General features: G+C 40.6%; 1 protein-coding gene across 1 annotated transcript; it reads left to right on the forward strand.

The window, feature by feature from the left end:
• Positions 1–27,959, forward strand: RAB3IP (RAB3A interacting protein). Its single transcript, XM_056846158.1, has 11 exons — positions 1–22; positions 11,353–11,628; positions 11,791–12,052; positions 14,858–14,953; positions 15,509–15,586; positions 17,797–18,000; positions 20,170–20,298; positions 22,844–22,956; positions 25,371–25,470; positions 25,584–25,653; positions 27,868–27,959. The coding sequence occupies exons 2-11, from the start codon at positions 11,378–11,380 to the stop codon at positions 27,948–27,950; spliced, it is 1,386 nt and encodes a 461-aa protein (XP_056702136.1). The 5' UTR covers positions 1–22; positions 11,353–11,377; the 3' UTR covers positions 27,951–27,959.

Below are 27,959 nucleotides of genomic sequence, written 5' to 3' on the forward strand. Positions count from 1 at the left end.
ACGGATTTGCTAGGCTGGGCAGGTAAGCCTCTGTTCCCACCGCTCCCCTTTGCTGCCTGCTTCCTTTGGGCATCCTAGCAGTACCTGTGGGCTTCCCTCCGGAGCCCACCTGGGGCATCCCTGCGCCTCTTTCGCAACCCGTCCACTTGCAAGCCCGCTGCTCCCAGCGAGACAAGGCGTGTGTCTTGGGGCCTTCTCTTCTGCAAGCGTCTCCCCAGGCACCCATTGCACGGACAGAGGCTAGTTTCTTCCTCTACTTAAATATATATATATATATATATATATATGCAATTCTCTTCCTCTGCCTCCCCCAACCCCGTCCAGACTCATTATGCTCGTTTTGGAAGAGTGTAGCAATAAAGCTCTATTGATCTTTAATAGTTTTCTGTATGGGGTAGTTCATACCTTGGAGTCACCTTGCTTGCTTGCTGTTAGGGTGACCCCCCCCCCCAGTTTTCAGTTATGGCTGTAGGTGTGTGTTGCCTGTGTTGATGAGTGTGAGTTCAAAAAATATTGTGGCACTAATTGATTAATGTGATGTTATAGATGATACAACATGAATTAGTAGATGATGCATGGTGACTACCACAACTGCATCCTTTTATTTTAGATTCCCCAGTGCTGGTCTGGATATCAGTGTCTGTAATTTTCTTGTGGGGAGTCGGCACCACCGTCTGCTGATCCTTTCTCCGGCCATCTAGAAACCTATAGCTACCCCTCAGCTCTAGTATACAACCCTCTCCATTGTGCAGGCATTTTTATGATGTTTCACTCTAGCAACCTAAAGCTGTTTGCCAGAAACCCATTCCTATGAATTAGCCCTACAGCCTGTAAACAAGTGTTAACACCCCACAGTAACAATAATGTCTAGTTTCTCAAATTTAGTATGTTTAGTGACATTTGTGGATGTTATTAGTTGTCTTCTGACCCATATATTATTAATTTATTGATTCTATTTCTTGCCCTATTCCTTTCTAGCACCCTTTGTCCTCTTCTCTGCATTCCTGAAAACCTTAATATTGAAGGTAGAATAGATTATACAAATCGAGTAATGCAATATAATTAGCATATTCTCAGCTGAGGTTTTGATTATTTGATCTGGATGTTTTATGTACAGTATAGAGCGCTGTGCATAATATATAAATAGTTTAAGAGTTTGAAGCAACATTTCTTAAGCCCTGACCTAGATGGCCCAGGTTAGCCTGATCTCAGAAGAAGGGTCAGCCCTGGTTAGTACCAAGGAGACCACCAAGGAATACCAGGGTCAGTATGCAGAGGAAGTCAGTAGCAAACCACCTCTGTTAGTCTCTTGCTTTGAAAATTCTACTGGGTTGCCATAAGTTGGCTGCGACTTGACAGCACCTTACACACATACACACACACATTTCTTAAAGAGTAGTTGAAATTATGTGTGGTAGTGGTTGTTAAAAATCTGACCGTACTTAAATGTGAAATCATTGTAGTGAGAGTCATAAGTTTGTTCTGAAGTTAAACTTGTCTGTCAAGAAAACATTGCCTAAAGTCCTGAGCTGAAGATTTGACCCATTCAGAATCATAAGGCATAATGCATTTCTGTTTCTAATTATACATTGTAATGTCTAGAATTGTTTTCCTATAATAGAATAGAATCCTCTTGATTGGAGGTTAAATGCCTTGCAACTGGAGAGTACTAATCCTGTTGTAGTGCTACAGATTTAAGAAAATAGTATTATGAAACTGAGGTTAAATTGGACCAACAAAATAAAAAGAGCATGTGTTTCTTGTGGCTTGTGTGTAGTGAAACAACTATGTGAAATACTTCTGGAGCTGTATTTCCCCCCATAGATTACCGTAGGCCCAGATTTATTTCTTTACAACCTTTCCATACCTAAATCTTCTCATCAACTCTTCCTTGTGGGAGTTGTTGTTAATTCTGGAAGACATGTAAGAGAAAATATATTTGGGCATGAAAATTTTGGGTCGTTAGTTTGAAAATTACTTTTGGCACAGATGATGCATTTGAATTTCATTACCCACTACCATAGTTATATCTATTATACATGAAACAAAGGGGGGTAGCCTGAAAAAAAAGAAGCAGAATCATGCTGCCTTATCATTTTGTTCTGACAGTTCATGTATGTTTTATGTATTTTGTGCACGGCCGCATCTATCCTTTTGTCTTATTTCCTTTCAGGGGAGGCAGAGTTCTGTTACGCTAGGTTAACATTACCTTGAGAATAAAGGCAGATAAATAATTTAATCCTAGTCATTACACTTTTAATAAATAACTAATGTGTGTCTAACTTTCAGGGGATACTGAATACTTAAAATCTTGCTTAAGGGAATAACATTTGCCGGAGAATATTCCAACGTAACTCATTTTCACTAGTACAAAACCTTATACATGAGAGCTCTTTGCCATCCTTCACATAGATGACTTTTAATGATTTTTAAAAAAATGCTAGCAATGCTTTTGTGTATTCTAATAATACTGTAATTGAAGAAGTAAGCGGATTGCATAGCTGTGTCCCAGACAAATTCACTTTGTCTGATGCAAGAGGTGGCCATTATTAGGTTATGATATGCTGGGCCTGGCTTACTGACTCTCCATCATCAGCATTCTCTCTCAAATCCTCTGGGCTTTTATTTCTGATTTTCTTGCGAGTCAATCCACAAGCGCTGGAGTAAGTTTGGGCAGGGTTCTTTTTGCACATCTGCCCTCCCTCTGTATTTTCACAGTGGTGGAGTCAGTTTATTTTCTTCCACATGTTGTTTAAATCATTAAGATTTTCAAGGGATGGTGTTGTCATCATTGGTGTCATTACACCCCTTTTTTACTTTTAATTGAATCTTTATTTTTTACAACAGCATGAAACATACACTCCCCATACATAATCATTACTCCATATCTATAACAAGATCCTTGTCAACTTCCCCACTGGAGCAGAGATAGAACATTCTGTAATAACATCTCTTAAACAATAGATCTTGAAAGTGATTAGGTCTTTAACATCTGAAATACATACATTTATACTGCCCCCTTTTTACTTTTTGTGCATGCTTGTATCAATATATTGGCTGCATTTTTTTAAAAAGGTACTGAAACATCGATGTATTGATATACTGCAGTAATAGTATGTCATGCAGTTTCTCTGAATGCCCAGCTTTCATATATAAAAAAGTAAGTATATAGAATTGTTAAAGATTTTCTGTTCCTTTGCTCCATTACCAATCAAAAAGGAGACTGCAACCAAAAAAATCAGAAGGAGACTGGGCAGGACAGCCACGAAGGAGCTAGAAAAGATTATTAAGTATAAGGTTGTGTCGCTGGTGACCAAGATCAAGACAATTAATACTATTGTATGAATTACTGTGCATAGGTGTGAAAGTTGGGCAGTGAAGAAAGCTGACAGGAAGAAAGTTGATTCCTTTGGAATGTGGTGTTGGAGAGTTTTATGGATACAATCGTGTCATTACAAGTGTATCAATGTATTGATGGTTTAGAGCAGTGGTTCCCAACCTTTTTTTGACCAGGGACCACTAGGACTTTTTAGTTCGGTGCAGGGACCCCATGGTTCAAAATAAAAATTCCAAGAATTTTAAAATAAACTTTAATCATAACTGTCAGTTAAACATTAAACTTAGAATAATATTTGAATATATATATATTTATAATAGAGAACTTTTAATTGAAAATATTAATTTATTATGGGTTTATAACTTTCTTTCACGGACCTTAATTTAGTTCTCGCGGACCCCTGGGCGTCCACGGACCCCTGGTTGGGAACCAGTGGTTTAGAGCCTTTAAAAAATGAAATAACTCGTTTTCTGGGCGGTGGGGAGAAGGAGTGGTTTGACAATAACAACAGTCCTGTCATCGAAAAGTAGGCTGGAGGTGCATGGGAGTAGGTGGGATGAAGAAAACTGAGAAACATTATGCACGAGGAAAAAGTTGATTAAAATTGGCTCCCAGAAAAAGACTGGGATAAAAGTGGTCTCCAAAAAAAAAAAAAAAAACCCCTGGGGAGGGGGGGGGGGACAAGTGAAAACTAAAGGCACAAAAAATGCCTGTAGGAATCAGGGGATAAACTGAAACAATATGGGACTGGGACAGGAAAAAACCTAGGAGGAAAAGCCCTGTCTCTTGGGGTCTCCCCAGTGCTGCCATGCTCCCTTAATGCACAGAGCAATGGCTTCTTTGTTTCCCTTCACTAGGTATTCTGTATCTGGACTGAGAAGCTGGTGGCTGTTGGAGAAACTAAGTGAAGTGGAGGCAGTGGTAATGTGGGAAGAAAAGGGCTTTTTAGTTATCATTTGGGTTATTCAGGATGAAGCTATTTTAGACTCTTGATCATGTGTTGTGATTCTGCACTGATGTAAAGGCAGGACGGTAGATAAAAGAACATTAAATCTTGTTCCTTGCAAAGTGTATGCTTAAATAGCAGATTCAGTGGTATCTTTAAACATTAGTTTTAGGACTTCGATGAATAACAGTTTGCTCTCCTTACGCTGTTTTGAATGCCTCGAATAAGCTGTATGCTTCAGTTATGAGCAGTTGAGGTTGCTCTCTCTGCTGGCTTGTTTTCTGTCTTAAGTCATTTTGGCTTACAGTATGCTGGTATTTTATGTCCCTGAAGCAAGGGGGGGAAAGAACTAAGGAGAAACTTATAAAAACCGTTGCTGCTGTTTAACTTGTGAAATTGCCTTGTACTAAGTCAGACCATTTGTTCCTCTAGCTCAACATTGTCTACTCTGATTAGCAGATCTCCTGGATCTCAGTCAGTTGTTTTGCCTGTCAACTATTCCCTGAGATTCTTTAACTGGAGGGGCCTGGGATTTGAACCTGAGTCTTTTGGAATGGAAAACATGTATTGTGCCTTATAATTATGGCCCCTTGCTGTGGTATGTAGTTTTGTATATTTTAAGTTTTTTTGCTTTTGTCCTTAATAACATAATGGTGTCTTTCCTCCTGATTGGCTATGAAAGAAATGTTTGGTATCAATGAAAGCGTTGAGGCCTAAGGTCTAAAATAATAGTATCTGGAGGAAAGGCATATATGATGGAGTCGAATATTAACATCTCCTGGCTTATATACATTAATGAATTGTTGTTCAGAATGTTTAGAAGTCTCATTTTGGGGGGTGGGGTTGGAGAAAGCAAAGTTACATCTATACCTACAGTACTAGATTATTAAAATATTGTAGCCAAGTGTTTGAATTTTATAAAACTGCTTAAACCACATAGAAACTGGTCATTGTTTGAAATGGAAATAAGTCATAACATTTTCATTTTAAAATGTACCTCTTTTTTAATTTTTTAACGTGCACTTATATTGTTTTTCTTTTTCAATGATACTATCGTGATTAAAACATAATCATATTACAGACTGTTTCTTTGAGAACAATAATTTCGGAAGCACCATGATCTAATTTCCCCTAAATACCTTACTTTGATTTTCATGTTAGTAAGAAGTTGTCCTATACTGGGCCAGCTTCTGTTGGGTTGGTGATGTGAAATCTCTTGAGACTGACAAAACAGCATTCTGTACCGAGCTTTAAAAGATGAAACTTTATAAATTGTTTTCAGAAAGTATCAGCTTTTACTTCTTTCTGTGTGTATTCTTCTGCTACAGAAATTATCCAGAGAAGTACTTCAAATTATACTTCTGTGTCTGGAGAAAACAATTAGTCCCGTAGAGTGTAAATGTACTTTTTGAAAGAAAGTTCCATATGGCAGAGATGTGCATTTAGCTACTGGCAAGATCTGAGACATCATTAGTTAATGGGTTGTGATGAACGCATGCATGTATGCTAGTAATACTCCCCCCCACTCTTACAAAAAAGATGGAATTCATACACTAGACAGTATATGAATATTTAACTAAAAGAAAGGTGTGTGTTAGTTGTATATAAACATTTAAAACTAGAACAAAAAATCAATTGCAGCGGGTGAACATTCTTCAAGGCTAGTTTTTTGGGCAAGCTGTTAGTGTTTTAATGAAGACAGTGTCTGTCTGCTGGCTGGGTACAAGGACTAGTGATGAAAAAAACTGACAGATTCTGGGAAAGTCTCCAGAATTTTTCTTGAGTATATTAAAATAAAAGAGGTCTTTGTGGATTCCCCCTCCCTAGTAGATGCTAAGAGATTATCGAGCCATTCTTTTGCTTAGAACTGATTTGAAATCTTGTTTTTCTTTGCTGTGAAGTGAGGTTAGTTTGGAAGCTATATGTTCAGGGTAGCTACAGTAAGTGCTGATTTAAATGTGGGTTTTTGCCTAGCTGATTCTTTATTGGTATATACTTTGTACTGTAAATTAGTTATGCATGGAATTTGGGTCAGTTGGAATACAAAATCTAGCTCTGAATAACAAAGAGATGGTTAGGGCATCCCTTGTGGTGTTAGCAGTCCATGATGTGTATACACAGTCCATATCCCTGGCAATTAATCCCATGTATCTAAAAATACAATATCTAGCCCTAAATTGGATGCTTTGGCCCCAAGATACATTGTCCAATTAATCACATGTTTTTAAGGGTGCAGTCTGGGCAGGACATTAGAATAAAACTGGATTGGAAAGAACAGTTATTGGTATATATTAGAAGTGAAAAAAACAACAGTGAATTAACGCGCAGTGTATTAGAGAAGGTTGTGGAACAGTTAACGTTGCTAGGAAATGGAGAAGTTTTCTATGGAACGATCACTATTGACATATTAACTATAAAAGGAGAGTGACTGTAGGTGATTTCTGTTACGAGCTATATGAGTTTTGTGTTTTAAAGGCAACCGCACACACTCTCTCCAAAGGTTTTGGTGTATGACTTTCAAATGTAAGTGTGGGCTTACATACTGAGCCCCTCCACCCCCCAATTCTGACTAGGTATGGGTACATGTCCTTTTTATGAAAGTAAGATTGGCGTTTCCTTCGCACCAGTGTCATCCTTGGACAACTGTGCTCTTGTCTCTGACATCTTCAGGTCACCAGAAGCTATTGGGATACAAGTCCAACCTGTTTGGTCTTCAGAGAGACTTCCCTTAGTTTGCAGCTTTTAATAACCCTGAGTCTGAAGTATGTTTAGGAGGTTATCTCAGGGCATTAAATCAGGTAAACAAGCTGTGAGTGATTTTAATATCATAACTTTCCCTTTGTTTATAGAATTAAAACATAAATTGTTCTTTGTTTTTTACAACTTCCCGACACTTTGATAGGGATCTCAGTGTTTTGAAGGAAGACTTTCCTTTTCTTGTGGTGCTTTCTTGCACTGTGCTTAAATGGCCTCTCATTTACATCTACAAATGTAAAACCAGCTTGTAAAACTCAGACACTGTGGTTAGAGGTCAAAATGTAACTTGGGAGACCCAGGTTCACACCTCTGCTCTTCCAGGAAGTTTGCTGGGCGGCTAGTCTACTTTTACTGGATTGTTGTGAGGATAAAATGGAGGGGAGGGAATTTGTTCAGCACACTGAGCTCCTTGGATGTGGGATAAAAAAATCAACTGAAAATAAAATTACATCCAATATTTCTTCTGTGTTCTTTCCCACACTAACTAACGTGCATGGTGCAGGTTTGTCACAGGAGGTTCAAATGTCCTTTTTAGCATTGTATATGAAAGTTTTACTGAATGCTTTGCATTGAAGATGTTATGCTATGTAAGCTGAAGTACCACAAAAATAAGTTTTCATCCGTCATAAATGGGGTGAACAAGCACAAAACCACAGTACTTGTATTCATATTTTTATTGCCTTATTTTTACTTTGTAATTTCTTTTCCTTGCAGAAAAGGATACTGCAGTTGTCACTAACAATTTAGTGCTGTAGCAAAACCAGATATTATCACTGACTAGTACAGTGAACTGTATTTAAATGATTGCGTACTTGCTGCTTTCAAGCAGGGAAGAATGAACGCCACTTGGCAGTGGAACTTTTTCTCCATTATTTGGATTGGCTTATTTCAGTGGAGGTTATAGATTTCTCTCCCCCCCCCCCATTCGAGTATTTGCTGGCAGTGGAACAGAAGGGCACTGCACGACTGTAAAATATGGATAGTAATTTACTTGCAGTGCTGTCTCTGAAAGCTTTAAATCATTTACAGTTATTTGGTTACATCCTCTTCCGTGTCAGTTATGTATATTCCAAGTCCTTTGTCTAAATGCAACTACCCATGTTACTGAAAAATGCTTCAGTACCTATTTGATATGGGGGTGGGGAGTTGCATCAGGTGGCAGCCAACTGTCTGGGGTCTGGCCATATGAAGGGGTTGAGTTACGCTCTCTAAAAGAAAGGCTTGGAAGTGCAGTACAGCCCTGTCTCCATTGTTGCCTTTGTATTTCAAATTGGTAGACCATTCCCCCCCCACCCCGTGATATAAAATGTGCTGAGTTTTGGTTTAGACTGTCGGCAATCCTTGTGTAACACTTTATTCCTTCCCCCAAAGCAAAAAAGAACTGGCATGATTGATGCCAGTCTTTCTTAGAAAACGTGACAAAATCTCGATTTCTTAAATTAACATGATTAGACGATGCTTATCACGCTCAAATGTTCAAAACAGCACCATACACTGTTATGTCCGTGTTGTAGACAGGAGACTGAGGCTGAGAGAGAGAGAACAGCTTGCCTAAGGCTGCATTGTGAGTTTATGACACAGCAGTGATAACAGTGCTAATGTATGGCCCCAATGCATATATAGTGGCTGTTCAAAATAAAAGGCTGAAATCCTGATTCGCAATTGATGGACTGCGTTGCTCGACTCAGGGTTTGATCAGCATTGGTGACTGGGTGTGCAGCATTTTCCCTGGCCTCGCCACTTACCCTGTGAAGAAGGAAATGGTAGTCATAAGAATGTCTAGAGGGCTGGAGGGAAGGACAAAACATCAGAGCCCCTCATGTATCCTTCTGCCACCACAACTGATTTAATTCTATTATTTTAATTGTCAATTGTTTTTATTCTAAACAGCTTTGGGAGCTGTTATGGCTGAGAGGTGATCTGTGCAATCGAAACAGATGAATACATGCAGATATAAAAGTCCACCTGCCAGGGTTGTTGTCAGGATAAAATGGAGGAGAGGAGCTTTGGGTATGCAATTTCCACAGATTAAAACCAAGTTATGATTCAAGATTGCTGATAAGTGCTTATGATATGAATCCCCTGTGACAGGTGGGATTTATAGTTGGAATGGGAAAGGATTATTACTCTTTATACTTTCTTCACTATGGACTAATTCAGGGGTCTTCCATCGTTACCCCTTGCTTTACCAGTAGCAGACATCCTTCCTTGTCAAGAATCCATTCCCTGCTGTAATATTCTATATTCTTCAAAATGTATTTGATATTAGAATAGCCTATGCAAATGTGTTACTTTATCATAATATATGCCAGTTACAGGTTGCAGATATTTGACTGCGTTATCTGATGTTCATTATAACAAGCAAGCTTAAGGACAGGAAACAGCAGTATACCAGTTTCTTCTCTTACTTGTCTGCTGCTGAGAATTATAGAACTGTACCATGGTACAGAAATCCAGGATGAAAATCTTTAAAGTTGCAGATTATGGCATTGGCTCAAGAATCTTTAAAGTGATCATATGTTTTGTAGTGGTCTAAATTTGCTTAGCGCCATTTTACCACCCAGTAGGGTAACCAGGCAGTGCCTTCCCACTGGTGGGAGGGGTGAGTGGGGGTGGAACGTCCCAGGAGAAAAATGAAAAAGAGAAATAAGTCCTCATCTACATATGGGAAGTTCTGACTGTGGAGATCCCGGCTACCCAGAATTGATAAGTGTAACTCTATCGCCTGGAACTCTGCGGTCAGAACTTCCTGTAAGTAGACAGGGGCTTATTTTTCCTTCTAATTTTTCTCCCCAGGATAACCCCCCTCCCAATTTGGGCCCAGTTTCTGGCCACTGATCAGATGGGCATTGGCGGGCAAGGGCTAAAATTACCTGGATGTCTCCCACCATAAGTGGGCAAATGGGAATCCTACCTAGGGTTACCAACCTCCAGGTGGTGGCTGGAGACCTCCCGCTATTACAACTGATCTCCAGCCGATAGAGATCAGTTCACCTGGAAGAAATGGCTGCTTTGGCAATTGGACTCTATGGCATTGAAGTCCCTCCCCTCGCCAAACCCTGCCCTCCTCAGGCTCTGCCCCCAAAATCTCCAGGTATTTCCCAACCCAGAACTGGCAACCCTAATCCTACCACATCATGCCCTTTTCTGACTCTATTTTTGGGATCCTTAGGGCCAAACTCGACATTATGTGTGACACAAGGCAGGTCGGGTTGCCCAACCTGACTTGCTGTCCTGTGTATCAACTGGGGATCTCACCTTAAAGGTGCTACGTTTGACACTAAGGACTGCAGGTGAAGAGGAGGGGCTTCAGGCTTTTATCTGCCCCTTTCTCTGGCTCCACATTTGTGACTAAGGACATGTGTAGTCAGAGAAAGAGTAACAGGCCCTCCCACAGCCATTTCTGTTGGCAAAAATGGCGTGGGAGGGTAGCCTGAAGCCCCTTTTCTCCTGGAATGGCACTTGGAGCTGGACAGAGCACTCTTAAGGTGAACTCCCCACTTCATGTGACTGCCAAGTCGCGTTGGGCACCCAACCCAACTTGTCAGGTTTGGCCCTGAATCTGTGTATACACAGGCATGCACTTAGAGCAATATCTGGAAGATGGAGTGTGAGAGAGAAAGATAAGTTTTTTAATTACCTGGATCATTCTTCATTGGATATAGATGCTGATGGAATGAACAAGGAGAAGAGGCAAATTTTGAGAAGGCAGTATTGGAGAATCATGAATTCATGACAGTTCAGATAATGGTTGGACGTTTCCTTGCAAAGGCTGTTTTACATTTCTGGATGTAATGGAGCCCACCTGTGAATGTATGCATGGTGCCATGAACGAGAAGGAGCAATATGGAGAGCAGATGCTGTAGCAAAGGTAGTGAAAGGGATCCAATTGACTGGAAAGAATCTGGCTTGGGGCAAAACCGAAGGGAAAAAGAGGCACACTAGCATAGTTTGGAACATCAACTTGTTGTTGCACAAGACCCTGTTGGTCTTGCTATGGAAGAGATCCCATAGGTTCACAAAACCAGCCTTAGCTGGAAGCATGGAACCCTAACCGTCCCATCATGAAATGGCATTTTGTTGTACTTAATAGCTGTCATCATTCTTTGGTTTGAAGCAAGATGGCGTCTGTGTACTCCTTCAGTTTCATAGGCCCCAGAAACATAAGGGTTCTGAGGGGTAACACCCAGCAAGCTTGTATTTAATGTTCGACTATGCTCAAGTTTCAGGAAAAGATCTGGCAATTGCTTGTTTGATATGCAAGGATGGCTAAAATGCCTAATGCCGCCATTAATTTTTGTTTTCTTTTTAGGTTACCATATGATGAATGTTTTATTATGGCCAATGACACTTTGGAAGGTTTTCATGAAGTAAATCTAGCTTCACCTACTACTCCAGATCTTCTGGGAGTGTATGAATCAAAGACTTGTGAACAATCTACCTCACCCACAGTTATTTACCGGCTTCATCCCTCAGCTGTTTGTTCAACGCCTGTTCAGCCTAGTGCTCTGAACGTTTCCGATCTGCCTACACAACCTGTTTATTCATCACCCAGGCACCTAAACTGTGCAGAAACACCAGGTATCAGGTTGGTTGTGCAACACTGTATTTCTGTTGATACGAAACATGTTTTTTAATTAACTCACAAAGTCCATGTGTTTGGATTTTATGTTAAAAGTCTGCTTTAGATACAATAGGCCACAACTGTGAAAGTTACATTGCTAAACAAAAATCTGTTTTCCGCCCCTAGCATCAGTGTCACAGAAACTGTACCTTGTTCTACCTCTGGATCCCAAGGTGGGTCATCCAAACATAATCATTCCAGAAAGGAAAGCAGTAATGCAGAGAGAGAATTTTTGCGGGGTGCAGCAGTAACAGATTTTGCCGAAGGGAGTGAAGATGTTCTGGGGCTCAGCACAGACAGTCTTTCTCACCTGCGGAGCCCGTCTGTATTGGAAGTAAGAGAGAAGGGTTATGAAAGATTGAAGGAGGAACTTGCTAAAGCTCAAAGGGTAAGAGTCAATATATATTGCACATTTTTGTATTTGTAGTGTGAGTCAAAGGCTGTCTACCACTTTGAAGTTCTGTGCAAGGACAGAATCGTAGTATTGGGCATAGAGTCTTGCTTTCTAAGAATCTGCACTTTGATTAGAAAAACCAACCTGTCCCTCCCCAATTATATCTTTAGAAATTTTAGCTGTGAATATAGACTCAAACAAAATGTGCATAGTCAATGTCTAGAATCTCAGAAGCCGGGGAGGTAAGGATTGGTTGGTGTGGTGAGGGAATATGAATGAGATTTCTTTTTTCAGAGGTTGGTATAGGGCATTCCACTGTGTGATACATCCCCTTCCTGTGAATAGCAGAAGCAGAATAAATGATACAAATATTTGTTAGTTTGCACAGCAAGTTCAAACATTCATCTTTCCCTTGTACACAATTTTGGTTGCTTTGATGCTTAAGTGTACCTTAGGAAATAAAGGACCCACAGCACTGTAAATGTTTAATTGTTTAAATATTAATTTTAAACAGGCATTTTATTTATGATAACAGAGTTTGAGAATTTGTGCCATTAAGTGTACTGCTAGTGTTCATGAATATCACCTTGTCTTCCTGCTGCTAATTTTTCCCTCAAATGATAAATATTGTAGTCTCTTGATAACTCTGAAGTTGTGTATTCCTTGGTTACAGTGTTATATCTATGGGCAGTGTAATGGTTAGAGTGTTTGAGTAGAACTACTCAGTTGAAATCCCACTTAGCCTTGAATCTCATTGGATGACCTTGTGCCAGTCACATTCTCTCAGCCTAACTTGCCTCACAGGCCTGCGGTAATGATAACATGGAGGTATCAAGAACCATGCACTCTGTCCTAAAATTCTTGGAGGAAAGGTGGGATTAAATACTCGGGAAATTTGTCACTTAAAGGTTGTTTTCATTTTAGTTTGCAAAAGCACCTGTAGCTGGAAGCAAATCTTTAAAAACAAACAAAGCCAAGATACAGTATTAATTTTCTTTGTAAAAATCACTTGTGACCAATACTTGGTTGAAATGTAGCACAATCCTAGGAACACACATGAAAGGAACAAACAATCCCCCTCACTTGCTGTTTTCTGCCAGGGAAGCTTTGCTATTAAATCAAGATTATTCCTGTCACAAGCTTCAAGCTGCTTAGTCTGGAGAAGCCCTGTTGATGTAAATAGGTTTCTTTCAGAGGAAGTGTATTAGGGATTACAGCCTGAATTGTATTCCTTGGCCAATGCCGGGCTGCGTCGTGTGTTTTGAAAATGAAACACTTTGCCATTGGGCAATTCTGCTGAGATGGATTCTTTTGTAAAGAGCTTTGCTGTCCTTGGAAGGAAGGCGATACAATAGCAATCAGCTTTATAGCTTGTTGTGAGATTGCCTCGGTTGCTCCCCAGATACCTTTGTCTCTCTTAGGGTAGCTTTCTGTTGAGTGAGTTTAGAATACTTTATATGCAACCTCTGCTTTTGGATTGGTCTGCTGAACATTCACTGCCCCCTAGTGCTGTATATTGTTTTAGCTGTGCCTACGTTGGCAGTTAAAAAATGCGAGTGTGGTTTTATTTCATTTGGCGGTTCTTTTACGCAATCGAATGTGACTTCAGGCTGGGCAATAATACAAGAATCTGAATAGAATACTGTCTCGTGTGTGTTGCGAGAGAGCAGTGTCTGCTTGGACAGGCACAGGCTATTTGGGATCCATTGTCTTGTCAATAGCAGCAACTACAAGAGTCATGCATTGACAAGTGTAAGACAGTGACAGCATCATCTAGAGCTGAGGGCAGATGCAACAGCTGACAATGGACTGGTTTGACCAATGATCTCTCTGAGAACACAGACGCTTGTGTTACATATGCTGTAGCTGAGGCCACCTGGAGGGGCTGGGGGCTACGGCACAGCAACAGAGCGATCTCCATGGAATGTGGGAGGTCCCAGGTTCAGTCCCCTGCACCCCTCATTAAAAGGGTTAGGTAGCAGGTGATGTGAAAGAACCTTTGCCTGAGACTCTGGAGACCTGCTGTCAGCCTGAGTACTGACCTTGATGGTCAGACTCTGTGTAGGGCAGCTTTCATTTTGCCCTTTTCCTTTCTCACAACTCATCTGTCATTTTGAGCAGCTCTTCTAGCTACCCTAACCCAACTTTCCTTGTTCCGTGTAACTTTGTACTTGAGTATAACTCCTTTTTCGGAGGTTCTGCATCAGTGCCCCTACCGCCATACGTAGCATAGGTGTTATTGGGAGGGATCGCATTAGTTGGGGCCTGCCTAGCCCCACTGTGTATAAATCATGGTTCACTAAGAAGATAGCCATTTGTATCCCTAAACGGGCTGCTAGATGAGATATCCAGTGCCAGCTAATCCAACAGAGGTGTAGTCTAAGGTGGAAGGGGAGAGAAATGTCTTAAGGTGGCTTACTGCATTCAGAACCATCTTAAGAGCAGGGGCATAGCAGTCTGCATCAACTGCTGTTTCACGTTTTGACCTTGTGACAGCTGATGATGGAAACAGCTGGTGCTGCCCAGGTCGCTGCTGCTGCAGGCTACTTTTTATCCTCTCATGGTATACCAGGTGGGCTTGTGAAAGGATTGGCTATTTGCCTGGATGTCTGTGGCAAGACTAAACGTTTAGATGCATATTCTGATTTGCCAAGCTGAAACTAATAGCCAGGTAACAGTAGTCTTTATGATGGCTGAGAAAAGTATTTATTTGGTAATGTTAACTGTTCCACAGACTTCTGCTAGCTTTGAAATGCCATAAGTTTTGCACTATTGAAATTTTATTGCAATTTTCTGTAGGAGCTGAAATTAAAAGATGAAGAATGTGAAAGACTTTCCAAAGTGCGTGACCAACTTGGACAGGAATTGGAAGAACTTACTGCTAGTTTGTTTGAGGTGTGTTTGATTACTTTGCTGTAATGTAAGAGAATGCGGAGGCTGTTCTGCATGGTACTTGGATGTTTTCTCCTTTAAAATGCAGATATGGGAAGTAGCTTGTTTTAGATCTTCATTTGTAAGAAAGGAAGCAACTCAGTACACAGGTGGGGTGACTTCAGGTCATGTTGGAATGCACACATTCCTGGAAAGAGAGGTTACAGTGTTGTCACTGAAATTATCTGAAGCGCATTGGAGAGCTTCTTCAAACAACTGAATGGTTTCCCATGTAGAATGGCAGCCACGCTACTTTCTTTTGTGGTAACCAAGCCAAAAAGCAATTTTTCTATCTGAATCCGACTTCAGACACTTGTATTATAGACTCTCGTATTATAGTTTTCTCCAGGTAACTCCCCTCACAAGAGTCAAATGTCACGTGACAAGCACTCACTAACCCTGAATGAACACTTATTTTTTTTAAATGAAGGAATAGCATTCTTTATTTTTATAGAATGCTGTTCTCAAGCTGTATCTATACTTGTGTAAATCATGTAATGTAAATATTTTGCTTTATAGGAAGCGCATAAAATGGTGAGAGAAGCAAACATAAAGCAGGCCACAGCAGAGAAACAGCTGAAAGAAGCACAAGGAAAAGTGAGTTTTGGTTGCTTATTGTTTAAGGCAAAGTTGTTCATGAATATTGTGGGCTGGGTTCCAGAGAGTTTCATATGCATGCTCTGGGTTATAATTTCAGTGAGAACCTCCCCAAAGCCCCTCAGACTCCTTTTTGAGCTTGTGAAGGTTAAAGAAGTGTGCGAGTGTATATTAGATACGAAAGCAGTTTACGAGGAAACTGCTACTTTTTATGTACTCAATATGTCTCCTTGATGTTAACTTTCAGAAGAGCCGCTTCGTATTAGCCCTTTATAAATTCTTTTGAATTTTCATCTCTGTAGCCTATGCAAGTATTTGAACAATGTTGAAAGTCCCAATCACACCCACACCCAACATTCTGGAACAGGTTATGGATTTTATTCAGAATGCTTCTTTCTTACTGCTTTAGCCATTAGAGCTTTGTCTATCTTCTATAATGGCAAGTTGAAAGTAGTAGACTCAGTTCATAATTTTCACAGCTAGAGAATACTTGAAGGAAAATAATGTCTCAAACATAAGTTTTTCTTTTAATTTTATGGCAGTGAGACAAATTGACAAGTCTCTTGGACAGAAGGCTATAGAGTTTATTGTTCTGGCCCATCTTCCCAGAGTTTACCATAGCTTGGGTAAGAGTTGCCTGATAATACACTTTTATCAGTGTTGAGTAGAGATGCTTTATTTCTCCTGTAAAGGAATGGGGCATGTTGGTTTTCATGAGCACCTATAAGTGGGAGTTAGAAAGCTCCTAAAAAGTAAGAGGACTGTGGAAGGCTTTCATTCCTCCAGTGTTAGTAACAAACAGGGATTTCAAGGAATAAAGTACAGGGAACAGGCCTTGAATGAGTCTCAGCACTGTGGAACTATGATTATGGTTATTGCGCATGAGAAAATACTGGGGTGTCATTTTCTTTACAGCTTCAGTGATGCCAGAATCTGTGTCATCAGTCTGTAACTGGGATTCTGTCATGTCATAGTTAATAAAGTAGATGTCCTCCACAATTTGATCTGAGAGAAATCTTCTCTGGTATGCGCCACTGTGTAGTTCACGTTGGAGGACAGATTTTAGCCCATTTGGGTTCAGCTGGATTCTCACTGCAGCATCAGTACCATATGGAATCAGAGCTGATTGTCTGGAAAAAATCATGACTTTTGGAGACTCCTGTTTGCACAGAAATCTCAGCTTCGAATGTATCTGTTGGGATTGGGATCTGGTTTAGACTGGGCGATCTGTTGATGTACCAGCCATGCTGCAGCTTAGTGAATACTTTGGCAGATGTCCTGCATCGTTATTGTCCTGGAGAGCTTAAAAACTGAGCCATCTCTCTCTGGTAGCCCAGTTCCATTATGTCACACACTGGTTCTACTATTTTGCTCCAACAAATCTGAAATTAAGATGTTCTCCAGTTATTTCTGGTTCTGGGAAAGGTGACACACACAAAGTCTAAAATAGCCATTGGTCAGAGCCTCTGCAGGAGTGGCAGATTGGCTACTGTGGTCCACCTCTGAGACACTTTGCACAAAGAGAGATTTCCCAAGCTCTAAGGGTTTACCTGCTGTTGTTAGGACTGAGGATTGATTGGCTTGCCTGTGTAATCACCTGCTAAAATGTGTTTTTGCAGCATCTTGCTTTGTGTAGAAGTTGAAATACAAAACAGCAGGGAAAAGTGCTCAAGTTCAAATGACAGAGAATGGGACAAATCAGATTGAACACACATGGAGATCATTTGAAGACCTATACTCTTGTAGGGCTAATATTAGTTTTTCTTTGCTGGCTGTGCATCTATTCAGTGCTATACAACACAGTGTCTTTTCTGTGGTGGCCCTAATTGCTGTAATGAGTTTAACTCCTATAAGTCTAAAATACAAATCTAAAGAAATAAATGTGAAATTTCATTGTAATGTCACCTTGCATGTAACTGATCCCAAAGCTCTTTGATTGGTACTGGGATTGCTGCAGAGTTGCTCCCTAGAATCATAACAATGCCTCTGGTTTGTTGACTGTGAATCTTGTGGCTATAGCCTGGTTTCTTCAAGTCATCTTTGGTCTTGGGCATGAACCTGTACTGTACTCCATTCCTATTGTGGGACTTCTGGGGCAATATGCCATGAAGTTTCTAAACACAAATAATCGGTTACAGTAAAAACAAATTAATCCCTTCTCCCCGATTTTGTGTAGGCAGTAACTCGGTGGTCTCTCTCTTAACTTTTAGATTGATGTCCTTCAAGCTGAAGTAGCAGCACTGAAAACCTTAGTGCTGTCCACTTCCCCAACCTCCCCAACGAAAACACCTGAGGGTGGTGGAAAGGCTCCCTTCAAAAAAGGCCATACAAGGAACAAGAGTACAAGCAGTGCCATGGGTCTCAATAATCAGGACCTCACCATGGTGCAGCCGATTGTGAAAGACTGCAAAGAGGTATTTTGAGCATTGTAGTGACTGAATAACGGAATGTATGGTAAGGGTGCATTAGAAGACCTGCAGGGAATGGGTAGTTACAACAGCCTGTTTGTTCCTTCCAGATAACTAGTTGTTAATGCAGTTGTGTAATTGTACTGGTAAAGTGAAGGATTAGGTCATCAGTAACTTGGAAAGGCAGTAAAGTTTGATGAAACTTTTTAAAACAAATGCTTGTTTTTTATTTGACTTTAGATACCTTTTTTAAGCAGTTGTTAAAAGCCCACAGAAATATCTGTTAAATAGCTCCCCTTACCGTCCAGAATACACACTAGTTACAGAAATGACCACTCATCAGGAAAAAAAATTGTGTCAATAAGGTTGTTTTGGAAAGCATGAAAGCTTCAAAGACTTTAGGCACCCTTTGCTTAAGTGAAGAAAAGGGAAGCGTTTGGAGAGAGTGTAGCTTTTACAATAGAAAGGAAGTCTGCTTATGCTGTAGCCAGGCCCCATGTGATGCACCTTTGCCTTCCCCTGGGATGCATTCATGTGGAGAGCCTTAGAGTTCTGACTCAGCCCTCCATGGATATATGGCTGCAGTGCCTCAGCAGTTTTTCAGCTGAACTTGTGACAACGGGGGAAAATGTGCTATGAGAGGCAAGATGTATCCTTATGGGAATAGCACACAACTGCTTGAGAGCTGAAGCTAATATCCATAGAGGGTTTGATTCATGCATACAAGTGTTGCATATGACTGTTCATCACATGGAGGATATTTTCAACATGCAACAATGAGCTCCATGTTCCCCTTCAAATATTTACTCCTGTGCATTCAGCCAGCAATATAATTGTGCAGAAGATGATGTTTGCTGTTTCCCCTGTCCTCTTACATTCAGTTCTCCTATGAAACCTGTTTTTACGGTATGAATGAAGTGATCTCCATAGATGAAAATCTGATGCTGCTTGTTTGAAGTCTGTTTCATTTGTATAGTAAATATGTTCGTTTAACAAGAATAAACAAGTGTAGATGACTGGGGAAGGCAATGGCAAACCACCCTGTAAACATAGTCTGCCTAGTAAACATCGGGATGTGATGTTACCCCATGGGTCAGTAATGACCCGGTGCTTGCACAGGGGACTACCTTTTTTTAAACCTTTTTAACAAGAATAGTTTTCATGTATAAGCTGTCATGAATAGCTATAATGTTAGATAGCAGATTGGATGAAGACATGTTGGGGGTGAATGATAGCATAAAATTGTTAACGCCAGTATCTAGACTTTAAGCTCACTATAATTGAAATTAAGATAAATAACTTATATAAGCAATTATTCTCTGGCCTTTATTTTATTTATCTTTTTAATTATACAAGCAAATGTGTGTGTAGATTGAAAGACTATCATTAGATGAAATATATATTAGAACCACTCTATTGTATATTGGAGGAGGATCTTGTCACAGATATGATATATGAAGAGTGTGTGGTGTATGTGAAATAGTTTATTTTATTTAAAATAATTTTAAAAATTAAAAATAGTTTTCACATGAGCTTAATGAAGTTGGCTGCATAAAAGCCCAATAAAGTTGAAATCAGAATAGATTCTAGTTACAATTCTAAACTCAGCAAAATGGTTAGAAAAAAGCATTTAGCAAAGTAGCATATATTGTATATTTGAGGTTTAAATAATCTTTGGATTATTTTCCCTTCAAGGTTTCTTGGTTGCATCAGACATATGAACAAAATAGTTTAATCCAATTATGTGTTTTGAAAATTCTTGCCTGTTCAAGGTTGCTGCCCCGAATGCTCAAAAAGAAAATCAGAGGTTTTAAAAAGTTATTTCATATCTGCACACTTAAATAAATTGGTTCCTGCTAAACGTGTCAAGGTTTTAGGAAAGCAAAGAATCTGGCAAGTAAGCCGTGCCAAAGTTCTCTGTGATTTTTGCGAAGCCTAGGTGCAGTGGGAAAGGATCGCTGCTGGGCAACTCAGAGACTGGAAGCTGCAGTTGTGCAATCCAGCCAAAGTAGCACTGATTTCAGTAACGAATGAAACACGTACAGATCAGTGGGAGCCCGTCTAAATCGTGCCGATTAATCTTAGATATTGGAAATACAGATACAGTGGTGATGTGGGGGATGCTTAGAAGGCTGATAAACTTTTGACTATTTCGGTTTTGTGTTTCTGTGTTAGGCTGACTTAGCTTTGTATAATGAATTCAGATCCTGGAAGGATGATCCTACTATGGACAGGACGTGCCCTTTCCTAGACAAGATCTACCAGGAAGATATCTTTCCATGTTTAACCTTCTCAAAAAGTGAGGTAATGTTTCAAAACCCTGCGTTCTTATTTTAGACTGATGTAATGTGAAGGAGGAATTAGGATAGCTAATATTTTAATTGTCCATCTTGATATCAAGGATAGTGACCCAGACGGCCGTGTGTGCTGGCAGAAGGCACAGTTGCATGTGAACCGGCACAGTTTGCCTCCATCAAGCACTTCCTCTAAATGGTCCATCAGGAGAAGCATTTCAGGGCACCAGAAGCTATGCCAGGAAGGAGAACCAGAAAAAAAAACAACCTGTGTCGTTATATACAACACATTGAATCCCAGTCTTAGTTTTTATGTCAGAGGATTAAATATTGTTAAAGGTTTAAAACTGACTTTGAAATAAATATATAATTATAAATAATTATAATATTTAACTTTTTATTTATTAAAAACAAGTACAAAAATAAGATACAAAATTCAAACCTAGTAATATCTTAATTCCATGTTCCAGTAATAACATTTTACATGCCATTCAAAGATTGAATACAAAATTTATAATAATTCTACATCTCAATATTGAATCAAATATCTATATAAATATTTCTTGCTCACTGAAATGTAGTTAACTTAATCATTCTCATAGTGTCCCACGCCTTCAATATCCATTCTTGCTTGTTAAGGAACACTTGACTTTTCCAGTGTCTTGCAAAAGCTGACCTTGTGACTGTTAGCACAATTAGTATTAACTCACTATGTGGGACTTGAACAGTATTGGTACAGTTCAATGAGAAAATTTCTGGATCCGTTGGGAGCTCAATCCCAAAATGAATGGGGATCGAGAAATATTTCATTTTTTACTTTTATTGCTCTACTTCCTGTGTTGTTGCATCTAGTACAAATGCTCCAAAGAAAAGAGGTATTCCACCAGTGCTAGGAGCAGGCTTTCTGTCATAGCTTCTCTGGGCAAATTTGTTTCTCTTATCTTTCTCTTTGACTTTAAGATCATAGTTGTAGATGTTTCCTCAGACTTTGAGAAATGTGAACACTGAGTTTAAAATAAGGAATTATAATTATGTGCAATAAATTGCTGGCCTAATCAGATCTCAGAATCTAAGCAGAGTTGACCCTGGCTAGTATCTGAATGGGAGACCTCCTCGGAATACCGGGGTTCGTTTCATGGGGGCAGGCAATGGCAAACTGTCTCTGAACATCTCTTGCCTTGAAACCCCTATGTACTAGCCATGTCAGTTATGACTTGATGGCAAAAAAAGAGTAACATGGCTGTTGCGCCTTGTGTTTGCTCCCAACAGTACTCTGGTTGCACAGAAATGTAAGCACCATTTTGTGAGAAGTGGGATCACGTGTAGGAACTGTGCCAGTATCATCCACACCTAGCCTTGTATTCTGGTGTGGCTCTTCTTCTGGGATCCTGCCCATCTCACACAGTTTCTTGGTTCCTGTGCTAGCAGAGCATCATGGGGAGACCACCTACATTGTACCTTAGTGAAGAACTACCCAGAAGCTGTCTGCTGATGCCTGCTGTTGCATGTCTGACTTGCAAAACCCTGTAATGTGAAGTGCATCTAGTGGGTATGGTTGTGAAGGCAGTATGGTCATAGAAGCAGGGTCTTTGTGGGATTTTATGAAGTTACTTATGCTAGCTAGGATGATTGTGTTATCTGTGTATCTTCTAGGAAAGAAAGGCTACCTTCAAAGAGGTATATAGTTAAATTGTGGAACTCCCTGCCCCAGGATGTGGTGATGGCTGCCAACTTGGAAGGCTTTAAGAGGGGAGTGGACATGTTCATGGAGGACAGGGCTATTCATGGCTACTTGTAAAAATGGCTACTAGTCATGATGCATACCTATTCTCTCCAGGATCACATGAGCATGCCTAGTATATTAGGTGCTTTAGAACACAGGCAGGACAATGCTGCTGCAGTTCTCTTGTTTGTGGGCTTCCTAGAGGCACCTGGTTGGCCAGTGTGTGAACAGACTGCTGAACTTGATGGACCTTGGTCTGATCCAGCATGGCCTTTCTTACGTTCTTATGTACTCTAGACCCAGTTGGTACTTGTAACCAAGCCCACAAATCCTTGCTGTTTTTACCAGCCAGAGCTTCCTGGCCAGAATGTTTTGGAGCTTTCTGAATGTGACTTTCCCTCCATTGTACTTCTAAGGGCCCCCGATTTCCCCAAGTATTATCTATGCATGTGCCTGATAAATAGAATTAGAGATTATCTGTGAGAGCTCCTTAAGATATTGGTCATAAACTCTTTCACTTAGTGTGTGAGGTTTTACCTAGTACTTTTTCAAGCACTCCTAATTCTTATTTATGTTAACTTAGTAAAAGGTACAGTGAAGTTACATAGAAGACCAGTACTGCTATATCTGTTTCGACCTCCTGTTTCGAGGTGTGTGTTGGAAAGGATAGGTTGCAGTTGAAAGAGAATGATTTACCTCATGTCTATGTACAGTACCAGCTTTTTATCATGACTAGCTTCCTATGTAGAATGAGAATTTGTAAAATGCTCTGTTACAAAAGCAACCTCGACTGTGGTGTCAAAACTGCTTATTTTTCTGTGGACCTTTTCAGTTGGCATCCGCTGTCCTGGAGGCTGTGGAAAACAACACGTTAAGCATTGAACCAGTTGGCCTGCAACCTGTTCGATTCGTGAAAGCTTCTGCAGTTGAATGTGGAGGACCAAAGTAGGTTTGGATGGAAGGAACCCTGTTATATGGATGACAAGACATGGTTGGCCATGGGCTTTTGCCATTCCTGAAAGCTCACAGAATACTATCAAGGGAGCCCAAAGACACCCTTTGCGGTTTTGCCTCTTGGCCACAGTCATGTGGTGACTAAGGCAGGGAGCATCTGTAGGCATGGCAGTGCTAGTGGCAGCTGTTGCCCCAGAGTAGGAACATGGATTGGGTTTGATTGAGTGTGTGGGGCTCTCCTGAGCACAGACTTTATCACTTCCTTGAACTCCATGGAGGGAGGGCAACATTTTAAAATGAGTAGTAACCTATGTAAAAATTGTTCCATTGTGTTTTGAGATGATATCTCAATCAACAATTTGTGGCTGACACAGGAGTAAATCAAAAGCAGCTTCTTAACTGAAATTATACTTTTGTAAAATTAAGAATACCAGTGACCTTTCTACTAATGTGTGTGTTATGTGCTGTCAAGTCCTTTCTGACTTATGGCTACCTCATGAATTAAAAGTAAAGGTCCCCTGTGCAAGCACCGGGTCATTACTGACTCATAGGGTGACGTCACATCCCGAAGTTTACTAGGCAGACTTTGTTTACAGGGTGGTTTGCCAGTGCCTTCCCCAGTCATCTTCCCTTTACCCTCAGCAAGCTGGGTACTCATTTTACCGACCTCGGATGGATGGAAGGCTGAGTCAACCTTGAGCCGGCTACCTGGAACCAACTTCTGTTGGGATTGAACTCAGGTCGTGAGCAGAGCTTAGACTGCAGTACTGCAGCTTACCACTCTGCGCCATGGGGCTCTTCACCTCATGAATTAATGACCTCCAAAACGTCCTATCATTAACACCCTTTCTCAGGTCTTGCAAACTGAAGGCCATGGATTCCTTTGTAGAGTCAATCCATCTAATGTTGGGTCTTCTGCTTTTTCTGCTGCCTTCAGTTTTTCCAGTGTAGTATACCATGCCTTTCAAAAAGTACGTTTATTTCCAAAAGTGCAGATTTTAGGATCTGTTAATGTTCAGTGTAGCACCCATAGTGTTAAATCTGTAGAGTCCTGTTCACATCATCAAGTGAATACGTGGACTTAAGGAGCATGATTGTGGCAACAGGTTCCACCCTCAGCTCCATGTATAGTTGAACATGTGCATTGAGTTCTCTGTGCATATAGGGTCTGTCAAAAATTGCAGCTGTGCCTTGCATAGGCAATTGGGATTCTGCTCCCTATACACTTAATTGTATATGCATAGAGCTCTATGCACGACTTCACTTGAATGTGAGAAGATTGGGTGGCAAGTGTGATCCTGCTCCCCTCCCCCCGCCATGTCCATTTGTGAAGAAAATAAAAAAAATGATGAGAAATGGAGGTAGAATAGATGATACAGTGAGCTCCAGGGTCTTTGAATAGAAATTACTTTGCTGTTGTCAGTTCAATTGTCTGAATGTCCTCTGAGACAGCCTCCACAACTTCCTTCCAGCTGAATCCAATACCTCTCCCAAGATATCTCTGAACCCTCTTAGGGGCTTGATGAACCATCTCCTGTTTTTTGCTGTCTACTTGGAATTGCAAAAACAAGATAGCTTGTCAAAGTGCCTGAAAAGGTGTATTTGATGGTGTTCAAGCTTGGTGGCTCACAAGCTGTGCAAGCCTTCTCTAGAGGAGCAGGGTGTTTTTGTCAAGGGTGAGGCACAGCAGGCCTGTTCTTCCATCTTTCCTCTCTTCCTCCAACCTGCCACACATCCAGCAGGGTTACTATGTTGTTCTGAGGCACTTTCTAGCGTCAAGATGAAGTCTTCTTCCAGGCTAAAAACCCCTTTTGCTTTGTGGCAACTTTACCCTTTGAATGGACTATCTGCTCTCCCAGCCAGTTTACCCACATCCTTCAGTTTTACTTTTAGGGCAGTTTTTGAAGATTTATTTGGTGTGATTCGTACTGTAAAGTTTGTAGCACACTTTGTGAGGGGGCATCATTGATTTTTTTCTGTGTGATATATGCGGCACATAACTCATGTTAATCGGTTCTTGTCAAGTGCTGAAGGTAGTGGGCAGCACAATCCTTTCAGCTGCTCTTAAATATTGGCCATGAGATGGGAAGGCAGCTAAAAGCGTATTTCACAGCTGAGGAGCTGGCTGTCCTGAGCACCACTGTTGGAGGAAACATTTATCCTACCCACAGCACCTTAAATTAGGGGAATGTATAACCGAGATCAAGGACAGTGGAGGGGCTCCCTGAAGTGCTTTAAAGGTTTTTGGAATCGACGAACATAATGGGGAGCTGGTGTCAAAATGGTATTGTCCAATAAACCACTGTAGGTTCACAATCGCAAATCTTCAGGTGGAGGATTCACCGTTTAATTATTCTGTTTCTTAATTATGTAGATTTAATTATGAAATGCTTTTATTTACACAGGAAATGCGCTCTTAGTGGACAAAGTAAAACATGCAAGCACAGAATCAAGTTGGGAGACTCGAGCAATTATTACTACGTGTCTCCTTTTTGTAGATACAGGGTAAGTAATAAGCTGTCCTGTGCTGGAATTCTGAGCTTGTATTTCATAAAGTTGTGTAACTCATGGTGTTAAGTGAGCTCAAATTAAAAGAGTATGTGTCCTTTCTCTTGTAGATCACATCTGTATGTAACTTCTTTACATACATTCGTTACATTCAGCAGGGGCTTGTCAAGCAACAAGATGGTAAGCAGGGATTTGTGTCTAGTACAAAGTAGTGACTGAAATTAGTGTGTTCCTGACCACCACTGGTAAAATGTTGCAGGACAAAACCACCACTGTTGGTAGATTAGAGGATTTCATCACCTCCCAACTGCCTGTGTTCTTATTGGCAACACATCTTAGACATTTGTGTCCTTAATGTCTGTAAATCACTAACATCTGCTCCATGACCTCTAAGGCCGTGTCTCACTTTGACCTTGATTTGGAAACACCAAAAATCAGCAAAACTCTGGCAAGGACGAAGTGATTTGCTAATGACATGTCAAAATCTTAAGCAGTGTTTAGCAGGCTTTCTGCAAGTAGAAATGTGCTGCTTTACATCAGGTAACTATTAATGAATGTAAAGACTTTCATAGGAAGTATGTGAAGACTTCACTTTTAAGCAAATAGAATATTAATGTGTGTTACATAGGAAGTGCATTTGCTTTCTCGTGACATTCTCTTCTTGGCTTGTTGGGGAGACTGTGGGTAAAGGAACTGGAGGATGGACTGTTGGCCTTCTAGTGTGTCTCAGTGTTAAAGTTCTAATTTTTAAAAATGTGTATCTGCAATAGGTAAGAAAAATCTTTCTAAAATTTGTAGAACAAGGGCTGTAGAGAGCCACTGTAGACCTTCATACAGATCCATTTGTGGGGCTGGGTGAATTTTTAATCTTTCCCCTGTGCCTGCGCATGCCATTAGTGCCTTGCCTTGGGAATTTTGCCACTCTGGATCCCCACTCTCTCTGACCTGCGTGGCCCAGGCTAGCCTGTTCTTATCAGATCTCAGAAGCTAAGCAGGGTCGGTCCTGGCTAGTACTTAGATGGCAGCCCACCAAGGGAATACCGGGGTCGCTATGCAGGGGAAAGCAATGGCAAACCAGCTCAGTCTCTTGCCTTGAAAACCCTACTGGGTTGCCATAAGTTACCTGTGACTTTACTGCACTTTACACACACAGATCCCCACTCCCCCCTGGTGGCATTGCATGCATATTCTAAATAATCGTTCCATGAAAAAGCCAGCCTACAGACCCGTTTTTACCCAGTTTTTATGTCTACTTGCCATGTTCAGTTAACCTGTGTTCTGTAGTTTTCAAATGAACAAGGGAAACATCTTTCTCTGCACACTTTCTGGTTTGGGATTGTATACATCACTTTTAGTCATTTGTTACACTACAAAGTTGTGATGTTTAGTGGGGGAGGGAAACCTTTCTTGCTTTGCTCAGAGTCCAATTATTTTCTAGTTTTAAAAGAGGCCACCTTAATTTTTTATATTTTTAATACAAAAAATGGTAACTTCCATAAAATGGTTATGCTACTATGGTCCCAGTAGCTGCAGTAGTATTGTCTGATACATAGGCTTTCTCCTACCCACTCCCTTTTGCATTAAAAAGCAGGAATACTGAGACCTAGGAGGATATTGTTTTTTTCTGGCAATGAATGTATTGGCACTTTCCAGAGAGATGAATGCTTTCCTAATGCAAAATACATTAGCCCTCAGTTTTGTGCCAAAGCTACTTTTGAGGTTTTCTCTAGCGGAATACTTTTAAAAATCTTGCGTTATGTATATCCAAGAACTTTACTGTATTCTTTCTCTACAAAAATCTTGGTTCCAGATGAGGCAGCCCAGCTCTCTTATCGTGGGAGACCTCCTGCCACTTGCCGTTGTTTCCTGCCAGCACTTCTCAGGCTAACAGGAAAATAATTGGGGTGTGGGGAGGAAGAGAGAGAACACACAACGTCATTCCTGGAGAAAACCAGAAGTGACATTATTAGCTCACAGCAACATTATCTGATTTGTTCAAAACTCTATGGTTAAATCTGGTTTTAATCCGGAGAATCATCCCTTCTCCCATGTAGCGATGCCACTTCTTGTTTCTGCTGGGAGTGACATTGTGCTCTTCCCCCCTCCCCCATTCCTCCTGGGGGGATTGCCAGCCATAGCTGGCAATCCTATTCCAGATACACAATGTCTCTGACTAAAATATAAGGTGTACAATGCTCACAGCATTTTCTGGAGTTTCTATATGCCTGACAAGACTTCAGGGTGTTAAATATTTTTGGGCAAGAGTAAGGAGAATGGTGGAAGTCAAATATTTTCTAGTAGAAGGATGGAATATTTGGCAATGTATTCAACAGAGGGAGCCTTTAATGAAATGGATTTTGTTTCAGCAATGTCCTTCTTCTTTCTTTTGTGCAGTGGATCAGATGTTTTGGGAGGTTATGCAGCTGAGGAAAGAGATGTCACTGGCAAAACTGGGATACTTCAAAGAGGAGCTGTAATGTGGAGGC

This window comes from Euleptes europaea, chromosome 3 (assembly GCF_029931775.1).
Source record: "Euleptes europaea isolate rEulEur1 chromosome 3, rEulEur1.hap1, whole genome shotgun sequence".
In the NCBI taxonomy this organism is placed as follows: Eukaryota; Metazoa; Chordata; class Lepidosauria; order Squamata; family Sphaerodactylidae; genus Euleptes; species Euleptes europaea.

Excerpts from the sequence above, each read along its gene's own strand:
- RAB3IP (XM_056846158.1), top strand. The coding sequence starts at position 11,378 with ATGGCCAATGACACTTTGGAAGGTTTTCATGAAGTAAATCTAGCTTCA. Across the intron at positions 12,053-14,857 it reads AACTTGCTAAAGCTCAAAGG|GAGCTGAAATTAAAAGATGA; the intron begins GTAAGAGTCAAT and ends AATTTTCTGTAG. Across the intron at positions 22,957-25,370 it reads GTTGAATGTGGAGGACCAAA|GAAATGCGCTCTTAGTGGAC; the intron begins GTAGGTTTGGAT and ends TTATTTACACAG.